Source organism: Primulina eburnea, chromosome 17, assembly GCF_022965805.1.
Source record: "Primulina eburnea isolate SZY01 chromosome 17, ASM2296580v1, whole genome shotgun sequence".
NCBI lineage: Eukaryota > Viridiplantae > Streptophyta > Magnoliopsida > Lamiales > Gesneriaceae > Primulina > Primulina eburnea.
In genome coordinates this window covers 15,252,167-15,264,295 of record NC_133117.1, presented here as the reverse complement: position 1 = coordinate 15,264,295, position 12,129 = coordinate 15,252,167, and the positions used below count along the sequence as shown (strand labels likewise).

The 12,129-nt window shown below is 39.3% G+C and overlaps 1 protein-coding gene across 1 annotated transcript; it reads left to right on the top strand.

The window, feature by feature from the left end:
- Positions 1–3,384: 3,384 nt before the first annotated feature.
- LOC140817897 (uncharacterized) lies at positions 3,385–4,610 on the top strand. The gene is made up of 2 exons (XM_073177691.1): positions 3,385–3,763; positions 4,063–4,610. Exons 1-2 carry the CDS (start codon positions 3,385–3,387, stop codon positions 4,608–4,610), a joined length of 927 nt encoding a protein of 308 aa, XP_073033792.1.
- Positions 4,611–12,129: the final 7,519 nt, after the last annotated feature.

Below are 12,129 nucleotides of genomic sequence, written 5' to 3'. Positions count from 1 at the left end.
GATTTATAAGACTCTTATTTATGATTTTGAGTGTTTTTGAGAGGATGCTACTTTTTCACATTTATTGCTTTTTAGGCTTGGTAAATATTAGACGATTTGACGATTTGACTATTCTCTTGATTTTCAAATACTAGTTGGATGTTTTATTTTTAAAATTGCGCAAAAATATTTTATATATTTTGTAAAGGGTCGGCCGAAATCATGTAAGGGTTTTAAAATAAAAAATTCCAATTACTTTTAAACTAAAAGATTAGCAGACGTATCAGTTGGTATCAGAGCAATGATTCTGTAAAAGGTTGTCCCACCATCAGTGCCGGAAAGCTGAGTCGTCAAGCCTCATTTTGTAAGTTTTTATGCTTTATATGATTTATTATATAATGATGCATGATTAATTACATGAATAATACGATTATGTCACATGTTTACTAGCTTTATAGAATATATGTTTTATATGTTTAAAATTTCTAAATGAATAAGGATATGTTGTATGATTAGAAAACTTAGATTTAAATGAATGTTGGTTTCATTAGAATTTGAAAAACATTCAGATATAATGCCTCCTAAACGTGCATCCCTCGATAGACAGACAGAGACCAATGAGGATCAGAATGTTAATACAACCCGCCTCCTAATGGGGATGCTGCTACTCATGCCTTAGAGGGGATGGCTCGTTTCTTCGAGGAGCAGTTACAATAGCAACAATTACAGTAGCAGCAGTTACAGCAATAACCTAGGCCACAACATGACGTATATGATCAGCCGGAGGCTAGGGCCGAAAGAATTTTCTGGCACCACCGATCTCTTTGCTGCTGAGGCTTGGATTTGTGCACTCGAGGTACACTTTTGATATCTGAACATGGGGGATGCTGACCATGTGAGGGTGTGTCACTTACATGTTTAGGGATGATGCTTATTTATGGTAGGAAGGAGCCGAGCATGGTATTGACATTGCTACACTTACTTGGGCTCGTTTGAAGGAGATATTCTATGAAAAATACTTTACTACTAATGTTAGAGGGCGACTGAAGAGGGGGTTTATGAGCCTCCGTCAGGGAGACTTGACTTTGCTGAGTTTGTGAAGAAATTTGATAGGGGTTGTCACTTTGTACCCATTAAAGCGAGGGATCCTGCAGAGAAGCTTGGACACTTCATGGATGGTCTACAACCCACCTTAAGAAATAATGTTATGATGATGCGTGCTTTGGACTATGCCACTGCTATTACTTATGCATTCCAGTCTGAACAATCTTTGAGAGACATTGAGTTTGAGATGCAGCGCAAGAGGCAACAACACCAAAATAACAATCAGCCAAACAAGAAACCATATACGGGTCCACCTAGACCTCAAGGGCCTCAAGAGCCTCAAGGTCAAGTCAAGAAGCAAGGACAGCAAAGGCCATCGAATCCTAGAGCACCAAAGCCTGCTGAGAGGCAACCATGCAAGGAGTGAAATCGCTTACATCTTGGCAAATGTGAATGGGGGACATTCAAGTATTTCTATTGCAAGGATAATGGGCACAAGGCTGCTGATTGCCCGAAGAGAAAAGCACCTACTGTTTGAAGAGCATATGTTATGAATGCTGAAGAAGCTGATGAGGAGGCAAACACTACGCTTATCATGGGTAACCTTGTCATTTAACAATTACTATATTGCTTATAATTGCATGAAATGTTAAACTGGTTATTAGAATTGAATTCAGATCAAGATTAACCTAGTGGAAATTAGGTTGCATGATCTACCGATTTAAGATATGATTTTAGAAACCATAGGAAATGTCATTTTATTTTGAGTCTTATTTTACGCAAAGGATGTATCAATTCCAAATAAAATTTTTAGGGCCAAAATTTAAAGGAAATCATAAGTAAGGGTCGCTAAGCGTTTCTAAATTTGATGGTTCTAAGTACAATTTTTGAAAGTATTAGGACTTAATTGAGATTTCCGAAAAGTTAAGGGACTAAATTGCAATTAACCAAAATATATGGGTCTCTAACGTAATTATAAAAATCTTAAGGACCAAAATGTAATTTTCAAATTTTAAAGGGACTAAAAAGTAAAAATTTTAAAATATAAGGGTAAATTGCTAATATTCAAAATTTTGGGTACTAAAATGCAAATTTTGAAAAATTGAAGGACTAAATGCAATTTTTTAAGAAATGCTTAAGTTCAACACGTAATCTTCACCTAACTTTGGGAGAATAATGATAGAAATTTCCTTAAGCTTCAACTTGGAAAGATTTAAAAGTCATTTTCGCCGCAGGGAAGATTTTCATTCTAGGTGTAGCAACCTATTAACTGCTAGATTCGGGAGCTACATATTCTTTTATATCTGAAACCTTCATCAAAATACTGAATATTACCCCTCAAGATATGGGTTTGGGTTTCAAATTTTCTATTCCCTCTGGTGATCAAATGCTCACATATAAAACTGTCAAGAATCTGGAGCTTCGCTTATTCAAAGATGTGGTTCGGGCAGATCTTATTGTGCTTCATATGCCTGAATTTGATATCATACTTGATATGGACTGGTTATCAGCAAATGGAGCTTTTATTGATTTTCTTAAGCGATCAGTGTCTATTAGACCACCTAGTGGTAAATATTTTGTCTTTGAGGTGGCGAGAAACAAACAAATGTCGCAAATTATCTCTTGTCTATGTGCGAGGAAACTTATTAAACGTGGATGCCAACTTTTCTAGCATGTGTCACTACCACACATGCTCCTATCAGTTAGAAGTTAGAAGATGTTGATATTGTTAGAGATTTTCCTAGCGTCTTTCCTGAGGACATTTCTGGCATTACACCTGATCGTGAAGTGGAATTCTCTATTGACCTCATGTCGGGCACAGTACCTATTTCTAAAGCGTCTTATCTTCTAGCACCTGCTGAAATGAAAGAATTAAAAGATCAAATCCAAGAATTGCTAGACAAAGGTTTTATTCGCCCTAGTTATTCTCCATGGGGCACACCTGTATTATTTGTGAAAAATAAAGATGGTAGTATGCGTCTCTGCATTGATTATCGAGAGCTTAATAGGGTCACTATCAAGAATAAATATCCACTGCCAAGAATTGAAGATTTATTTGATCAGTTGCAAGGAGCATCGATATTTTCAAAGATTTATCTGTGTTCTGGATACCATCAATTGAAAGTAAAGAGTCTGATGTTCACAAGACAGCGTTTCGCACTAGATATGGGCACTATGAGTTTATGGTCATGCTATTTGGGTTGACCAATGCACCAATGATCTTCATGGATCTCATGAATCGCGTATTTCAGCCGTATTTAGATCAATTCATCATAGTCTTCATTGATGATTTTGATGTATTCTAAGAGCAAATAGGAGCATAGTCGCCATTTGAGGACAGCACTGCAATTTCTGCAAGATATGAAGCTTTATGCAAAATTCAGCAAGCGTGAGTTTTGGCTTGATAGAGTGGCTTTCTTAGGCAACATTATTTCTAGTAATGGCGTTGAAGTCGATCCAAGTAAAGTTGAGGCAGTGAAAGAGTGGTCAATACCGAAGAGTGTTACCGAGATTCGCATTTTCTTGGGACTAGCTGGCTATTATCGCAAATTTATTCAAGGATTCCCATCCATTGCAGTACATTTGACATCCTTGACTAAGAAGATTGCAAAGTTTATTTGGGGATCTGAGTGTCAAGACAGTTTTGTTAAGTTGAAGCAAGCCTTGATATCAATGCCGGTTTTATCTACGCCGTCTGGGCAAGGAGAATATGTCCTTTATACCGACGCTTCTAAACTTGGTTTGGGCGCAGTTCTTATGCAAAATGACCGAGTTATAGCCTATGCATTAAGACATTTGAAATTCACGAGAAAAACTACCCCAATCATGATCTCGAGCTTGCAGCAGTAGTTTTTACATTGAAGATTTGGAGACATTACTTATATGGAGAGAAGTGCAAAATATTCACCAATCATAAAAGTTTGAAATACTTCTTCACCCAAAAAGAACTGAACATGAGACAACATATATGGCTTGAGTTAGTAAAGGACTACGATTGTGACATTAGCTACCATCCGGGAAAAGCTAATGTTGTGGCAGACGCATTGAGTAGTAAAGCAACAGTTATTACTCAATTATCACTTCAAAGACCGTTGCAGTCCAAGATACAACGGTTTGAGTTTACAGTTTATGCTAAGGTTGAGGCCCCTAATCTTTCCACACTATCAGTACAGTTGGCCTTGAGAGATAGAATTAGTTATGGGAAGTCTACCGATGAGCAATTGCAAAAGTGGAGAGCAAGAGATGAAGCCAAGGGCCGGAAGTTATATTCAGAGGTGGATGATAGTGACGATTGTTTGAGAGATCTTATTATGAAGAAAGCTGATGACTCAACTTATTCCATTCATCCGGGATGCACGAAGATGTACAAAGATCTGCAATTATTATATTGGTGGCCGTGTATGAAAAGAGACATTCTGCGTTTTGTGACCGAATGTTTGACATGTCAACAAGTCAAAGCAGGGCATCATAGACCAGCAGGAAACTTAAGCCACTTCCTATTCCCGAGTGGAAATGGGACAATATTACTAAGGACTTTTTTGTGGGATTACCGAAGACTATTAAGGGATTCAATGCCATATGGATGATAGTGGATCATCTTACGAAATCAGCACATTTTCTACCTACTAAGATGAACTTCACCATGATTCAATATGCAGTTATATATTCGAGAGATAGTTCGTCTGCATGGGATTCTTGTATCTATTGTTTCTGACAGAGATCCGAGATTTACTTCATCATTCTGGAAGAGTCTGCATGCAGCGATGGGGACCAAGTTATTATTCAGTACAACATTTCATTCTCAAACCGATGGTCAGTCCGAAAGAGTTATTCAAATTTTGGAAGATCTACCGCGAGCATGTGTTATTGATTTTCAAGGCAGTTGGGAAACAAAATTATCTCTAGTAGAGTTCACCTACAATAATAGCTATCAATCATCAATCGGGATGGCTCCTTTTGAAGCACTTTATGGAAGGAAATGTAGATCTCCTATTCATAGGGATGAAGTTTGTGAAAGAAGAGAGATTGGTCCGGATGTGATTGAAGAGACTGCCGAGCTTGTAGTCGAAATTCGTGAGAGAATGAAGACTTCACAAAGGTGAAAAAAGAATTATGCCGAGAAAAGATGAAGAGACTAAGAGTTTGCAGTAGGAGATCATGTGTTTGTGAAATTAGCACCTATAAAAGGTGTTTTGTGTTTTGGCAAGAAATGCAACCTTAGTCCAAGATTTATAGGTCCGTTCAAGATATTAGAAAGGGTTGGGACACTAGCTTGTAGAGTGGCATTGCCACCAACGCTTTCTAGAGTTCACAATGTGTTCCATATTTCGATGCACGAAAGGACATGTTAAATCCATCACATGTGCTAAATTATGAACCTCTACAGTTGACTCCAAATATGACATATAAAGAAAGACCTGTCCAAATCTTGGGAAGACAAGAAAGAAGACTGCGAACAAAGTCATTCCAATGGTAAAGGTCAAGTGGCTGTATCACTCGGAAGAGGAAGCTACTTGGGAAACTGAGAGGGACTTGAGGAGTCGCTACCTAGAGCTATTCGGTAAGTTCTAATTTTTATGACGAAATTTTATTTAAGGAGGAGAGGAATTGTAAGGTCCAAAATTAAGACGACAAAATCTAACCGCATCCAAATCTAGGAAATATGATATAAGAAAAATGGTTATTTAATTTATTTTAATGGCTTAAATGATTATGTGACATGCATGATTATATGTTAAATAAGATTTTATTTTCAATATGCATAAACTGTATTTTTAAGGATTATTCGAGTTGCGATCGAGTAACCAAGACAAATGGCTGAAAAATAGAAAAATGTTTTTATTAAATATTTTTTTATTTAAAATATGATTGATGCTTTTTAATATTTTTGAAGTTAAGGGGTTTTGAGATGATTTATACGTCGTGATATAAATTTTATCGTTATTAGATTTTTATCAAAAATACGAACGTTTTGGCAACCCAGCTAATAGATTCACAAACTTATTTAAGCAAAATTATTTTTAAAACTTTAATTAAGAACTAATGGGACTAATTTCCTACTTAATGGGCCTAAGCATTACAAGTGATTAATTAAAAGTATAAGGTATACAAACTACCCCATAACCCTTCATGTTACACGCTTCTTTTCAGAGTTTTTGCATTCCAAATTCTCTCCATCAATTCATGGCACACACACACCATATTTGGTAGAGGAAAATTTGAAATCTTTCAAGGGAATTCAAGAATAGGCCCTCCTCGTCGTCGTTCTTCGTCAACGTAAAAACGTGCGTTTAAAACGCAAAAGCACGCCATACATCTCCTTTTTCTCATCGATCACATCTTACTACTGTTTTGATTAAAGTTTCATGACAAACATGATCCCTTTTGAATTATTTTCGTTTTACTACATGATATGCCAATAACTTGTGTTGTTATGTCCAAAACGAAATTTATACCGTGAACAAAGGGGGCTGCCATGGGATAGGACGTTAAGGGACAAGTTTACACGAGAGTTAGGGTCCTGGAACACGCACACAAGCGCTGTACATCAGAAACGAACGAAGCTGAATTCATATTCTATCATGTGGTCTTAGTTGATCGATTTGGACTTGGGTGCTTGGCTGGGTCACAGATTGGGGCCAGGCCTTGGCTAGGGTCATGTCTGGGTCAAGGGTAGAGTTCTAGCCACAATAGTACTCGATTCATGGGCTGGGGAAGGAGTCCTGCTGTGGGGACCCGGACGCTAATTCATTTCTTAATCAGCTTTGGAAATTATTTGATCAATTATAATAAACAGGGTCTAATTTTTTTTATTTTTTTTAAAATACAAATGCGGAACGTAATGGAATAAATCTAATATAAACACTCACATAAAAGTACAAGTCTTGTACAGTTACATTTAAATCAAACTAGGATTCAACTACTATATATCAAGTGATGAAGCCTATCTACTTTTTATCCGGATCTCCGCGCTAACTTGTCCTCTCTCATCCTCTTCTTGACCCTGATCCTGTCCCACATGTTGTCATGTACACATACAAAAATGACAACAGCCGGATAACTCCGGTGAGAATTTAATCCCAGTATAAAAAAATGTATACATGCAATCATATAAAAACATATATAAAAGCATAAACAGTAATCCATAACATGTATCAAATCTGAAAACATGAATCGATATAAATTTGTAAATCAAATAATGACTTGTCATCTCAGACTCGACTCATCTCTAATCTTGGGATCCCGGTTCCTGGATATTGGTACGTATATCTAATCTCAGCGATAGAAGTCGATCTACTCCTAAGTAACATCGATATAAATCAAACATCCAGTGTTTTGGCATATCCACCAAAGAATTGGCGTATCCGCCAATAACTAGGCATCTCCGACCATGACTCAATACATGCTTTGCTTTAAATCAATAGACTAAACATATCGGTTTCATTCAATTGCAAACATCAATGCAATAAAGTAAAGTATGTGGTTTTTGGGAAACTTGAGTCCAATTTGACTCAAGTCCATCTCCCGGTTAACATTGATTTATACATTTCTTTCTGTCAATCAGTCGAAGTTGAAGTCTCGAATTCGAAGCCTGTCAATCCTCAATCTGGCAATGACAATATCGAGGAGTATAATATCAATACACCACTCAAATCAATACTGGGTATAATCAAAACTCAATCTAATTCTTTTTCAACGGCATAACCGCACAATCTCATTATACTCAACAATACCAATCAACAGATATTAATTCTCACAACTCATAATCGATAACAACACAAATCTGATATCAAATCTCAATCAAATCCATTATGAAAATCATAACAATTTCATACAGTATCTGTTCTACAATCCGATTTCGATTATACGATGTCTACTATGTCAAGAACACCATATATGAATCATATCCGATTCCTTCAATATCATATTTTCAAATCATAACAAAACGTAGTAAAACTTACTTCCAGTTGAAGTCTTTGTCGATAGGAATATAGTACGGAATTCGGATCGAAAATCTGACGGACGAATTTTGAACAAATCAAAATTCTAAGATCAAGAAACTTTTCCCCCGGAAGCTTTCTCGTTCCTTTCTTTTCCTCTCTCTGAATGCAGGTATTAAGATAAGATATATATATCAATGCATGGTAAGGGGCAAGTGGCTTCATGTTTGTGTAGCACGTCTCGCGCATATGCGCGACCTTCCTCGGCGCATATGTGCGAGACATTCTGTCTTGGCATTATTCCTTCTCGGCAGCTCGCGCATATGCGCGAACCTCCTTCCCGCATATGCACGAGACCTACTTTCTCGTCCCCTGCACATGCTCGCGCATATGCGCACACATCCTCCGCACATATGCGCGAGGTTCTCTGCCCATCTCGCGCATATGCGCGAGGGGTTTTGTCCTCGCACATATCTCGTGACTTTTCTCGTCTTTCCCGGTTTGATCCTTTCCGTCTATAATCACAGCAATTATCAATAAATCATTTCAAATTACAATAGCAAAATTCTCGGGCAATACATTTTTCCCCCCCTAAGATACGATTTCGTCTCCGAAATCACACGCAATCAAATCATATCAGAAAGAAATGTATAACAGAAGCTGAATATAAAAGTCACATCAGTGAAATAACTCTGGGAATCTCTGACTCTGTCTCCCAGGTAGCTTCTTGTGGGGACCCGTGTAACGACCCATTACAGGCCCAGTGGACCGCCCATACGGCCCACTGCCCCAATCGACCCAAGGCTATCCCGATCTTATGACTTGGCCCGTAGGCCCAGTGGGCTTGCCCACCCTGTGGTGTCACTCACGGGCTTTCCATAGGCGTCGTATGGGTTACTCATAGAACTCTTAAGCCCATGAACTTAAGTTTGTGCCTCCCCAGGATCGAACCCAAGATCACATGGATATATAGATACTTGGCACAATCCTGGTACCAATTGAGCTACTAGCTCAATTGGTACCACCTTTTATTGTAACGACCCATTACAGGCCCAGTGGACCGCCCATACGGCCCACTGCCCCAATCGACCCAAGGCTATCCCGATCTTGTGACTTGGCCCGTAGGCCCAGTGGGCTTGCCCACCCTGTGGTGTCACTCACGGGCTTTCCATAGGCGTCGTATGGGTTACTCATAGAACTCTTGTAAGGCTTGGAGATTTAGTTATCGTAATCAGATGGATTCGTTGATAATTAAGATGATTGTAGATGTATGTCATTGGACTAGAAAAGAAAGGGAAATGTATAATAAAGATGTGAAAGATAGTCAAAAGAATAAGTAAGGCCGAAGCTATGGCGCATATGCGCGAAGGAATGCGCGCATATGCATGAGAATTCCAGTAGCATTGGCGCATATGCGCGGAAAGAGTGGCGCATATGCGCGACATGTACAGCAGCCTTGGCGCATATGCGCGAGAGTAGTGGCGCATATGCGCGGAGCGTCCAGAACCATTGGCGCATATGCGCGAGTTTAGTGGCGCATATGCGCGAGTGCTAAATCTGCCGAGACAGTAGGTTCGGCGCATATGCGCGAGTAATGCCGCGCATATGCGCGAGACGTGTAGTGCAAAGGATGTGCCATGTGTATCGAAGCATGCAAGATATATATATACATGTCACGATTCTTTCTTCATTTTTCAGCAGGAATTGATACTTTCAGAGAGAAAGGCTTCAAAGTTTTCTCCTTCACTTAGAATTGCAAGTTTGTAAGATTCATACATCCAAACTTTAATCCGATTGCGGTTTTGAACTCCCCTCCGTATTAGCTACAAAGTGATGTAAGTATTGTTCAATTCCAGCATGTTTTGAGAATTACATATTGGGGAAATGCTGATATGCTTATATATATGTGTTCTTGAGAGAATTGTTATCGTAGAAACGCAACCGGATCGAATAACGGATGTTGGCTGCGATTATTACTCTTTTCCAGCATGTCTAGAGCTAAGATTATACAGGATCTGAGTATTATCTTATGTGTATGAGACTAATCATGAGTTTAGAATGAGATAATGTTGATATCTGTTAAGATTTGGATTGACCGGTATCGAGAATTACGTCGTTATGCCATCAGATTGTATAGAGATCACGTAGTGACTTGGTTATGTGTTGATTTCGATTAGAAATTGATAGAGTGCATATCCACATTTCCATTTCAGATTCGTATTGGCGACAGTGACAGCGATTCTACGACGAAAGGTATAGTACATGTTTTGTTTGGGGAATCACGACTCAAATAAGATCACATTTGAGTTTCCCAACCAAAATCACATACTTGTTTTATTGTTCATACCTTGATATGATTATGATTGTTATAGATTTGTTTATAGAATTTGTATGCAGATCTTGCTATGCTTTGTTTACAGATCGTGTAGCATTGCATTATGCTTGTTTACAGATTTTGTATTCATGCATTAAGATAGGGCAGTCTGGAGATCAGGCAGACTACTAGATGTTCGGCGATATCTCAGCTTAGGGGAAAATCACCGCCCCTATTGTAGACGCGGATACAGATCAGGCCGAAGTCTAGGAATAAGACGTACAGCACCTCGATTGGTAGGGTAGGTGACAGCCAGTGACGTCTTATTCACAACGGGATCCCTAGAGTTCTAGTCGAGTCGAGTCTAGACATGATTAGATTCACATTGCATGATTTTATATGAATGACATTCATATTAGCATGTTTCATGTTTAGATTGTTTATATGCATGTTACATGTTTATACTGGGATTTGTTCTCACCGGTTTTCCGGCTGTTGTTATGTCTGTATGTGTGCATAACAACAGGTGGGGCAGGATCTGGGTCACGACAGAGATGAGCGATGGACATAGCGTGGTGATCTCGGGCGCAGCAGAGGACTAGTGGTTCTTTTGGCTAGACTTGTACTACCGTTGTTTATAGATGGTACTGGACACTAGTTGTAAGAACAAGACTTGTATTTTATATTTGTATATTATGCTAATGTAATAAAATAGAGACATGTTTTATGCCTAGTTAGTAACATTTGATTGAATGTTAAAAAGCGAAAATTTGACCCACATTTTATATTAATGATCCATTTAATCCCAAGAAAAAGAATTAGAGCCCGGGTCCCCCCAACAGGTGGTATCAGAGCAGAGAGTTCCTTTAGACTGAGATAGGAGAGCTTTAGAGCAGCGGGGTACCGAGATTACGTGGAAGGTATTCAAGACGGAATTCTATCAGCGTTTCTTTCCCATCTCTTATCGCAAGGATAAAGGTGCAGAATTTGCCAATATGAGGCAAGGGCAATTGAACATTGAGGAGTACGTTGCCAAATTCTCTTCTTTGCTTCGTTTTGCACCTCATGTTTCAGGAAATGATGAGGCCATGGCAGATCAGTTTATAAATGGCCTGAATCCAGATATCTTTACGTTGGTCAATACTGGGAGACCCGATAATTTCTCGGATGCATTGAATCGAGCCAAAGGTGCAGAAGCAGGATTGTTCAGGCAGTGGAGTGCTCCTTATGTTGCACCGAGTCCGAGACCGCCACTACCTCCATCCCAAGTTCCTCCTCCTCGATTCGAAAGCGGTGGTAGTAGTAGTGGACGCAAAGAACAGCTGAAGGCGAAGGGGAAACAGTTTAAGCGACCTGGGAGCAGTTCGTCCAGCTCCAGCGGATCAAGACAGACTGGTTTTGATCAAAGTTCAAGGACTTCAGGTGTCTACTGTAATTCTTGTGGAGGTAGGCATGCAACTGAACAGTGCCAGGGAGTTACAGGCCGATGCAACATTTGTAGGCAACCGGGGCATTTTGCCAAAGTCTGTCCCCAGAGGAGTGTACAGCAAGGCCAGAGTGGAAAGAGCATCCGGTTCCGTACCTCAGTTTGAGCGGCAGGCATCATCAGTTCACTCTTTTCAGCCTCCACCGGCACAGACTCAATCCAGAGGCCGAGGTAGTCAGACTGTGACTCAACCTCCGAGGCAACAAGCCCAAGTGTTTGCATTAACCGAAGAGCAAGCACAAGATGCACCAGATGATGTTATAGCAGGTAACTGCTCTCTTTATGGTTATCCTGCTTATATCTTGATAGATACAGGTGCATCGCATACATTCATTTCAGAGCGATTTGCATTGTTGCATTCTTTG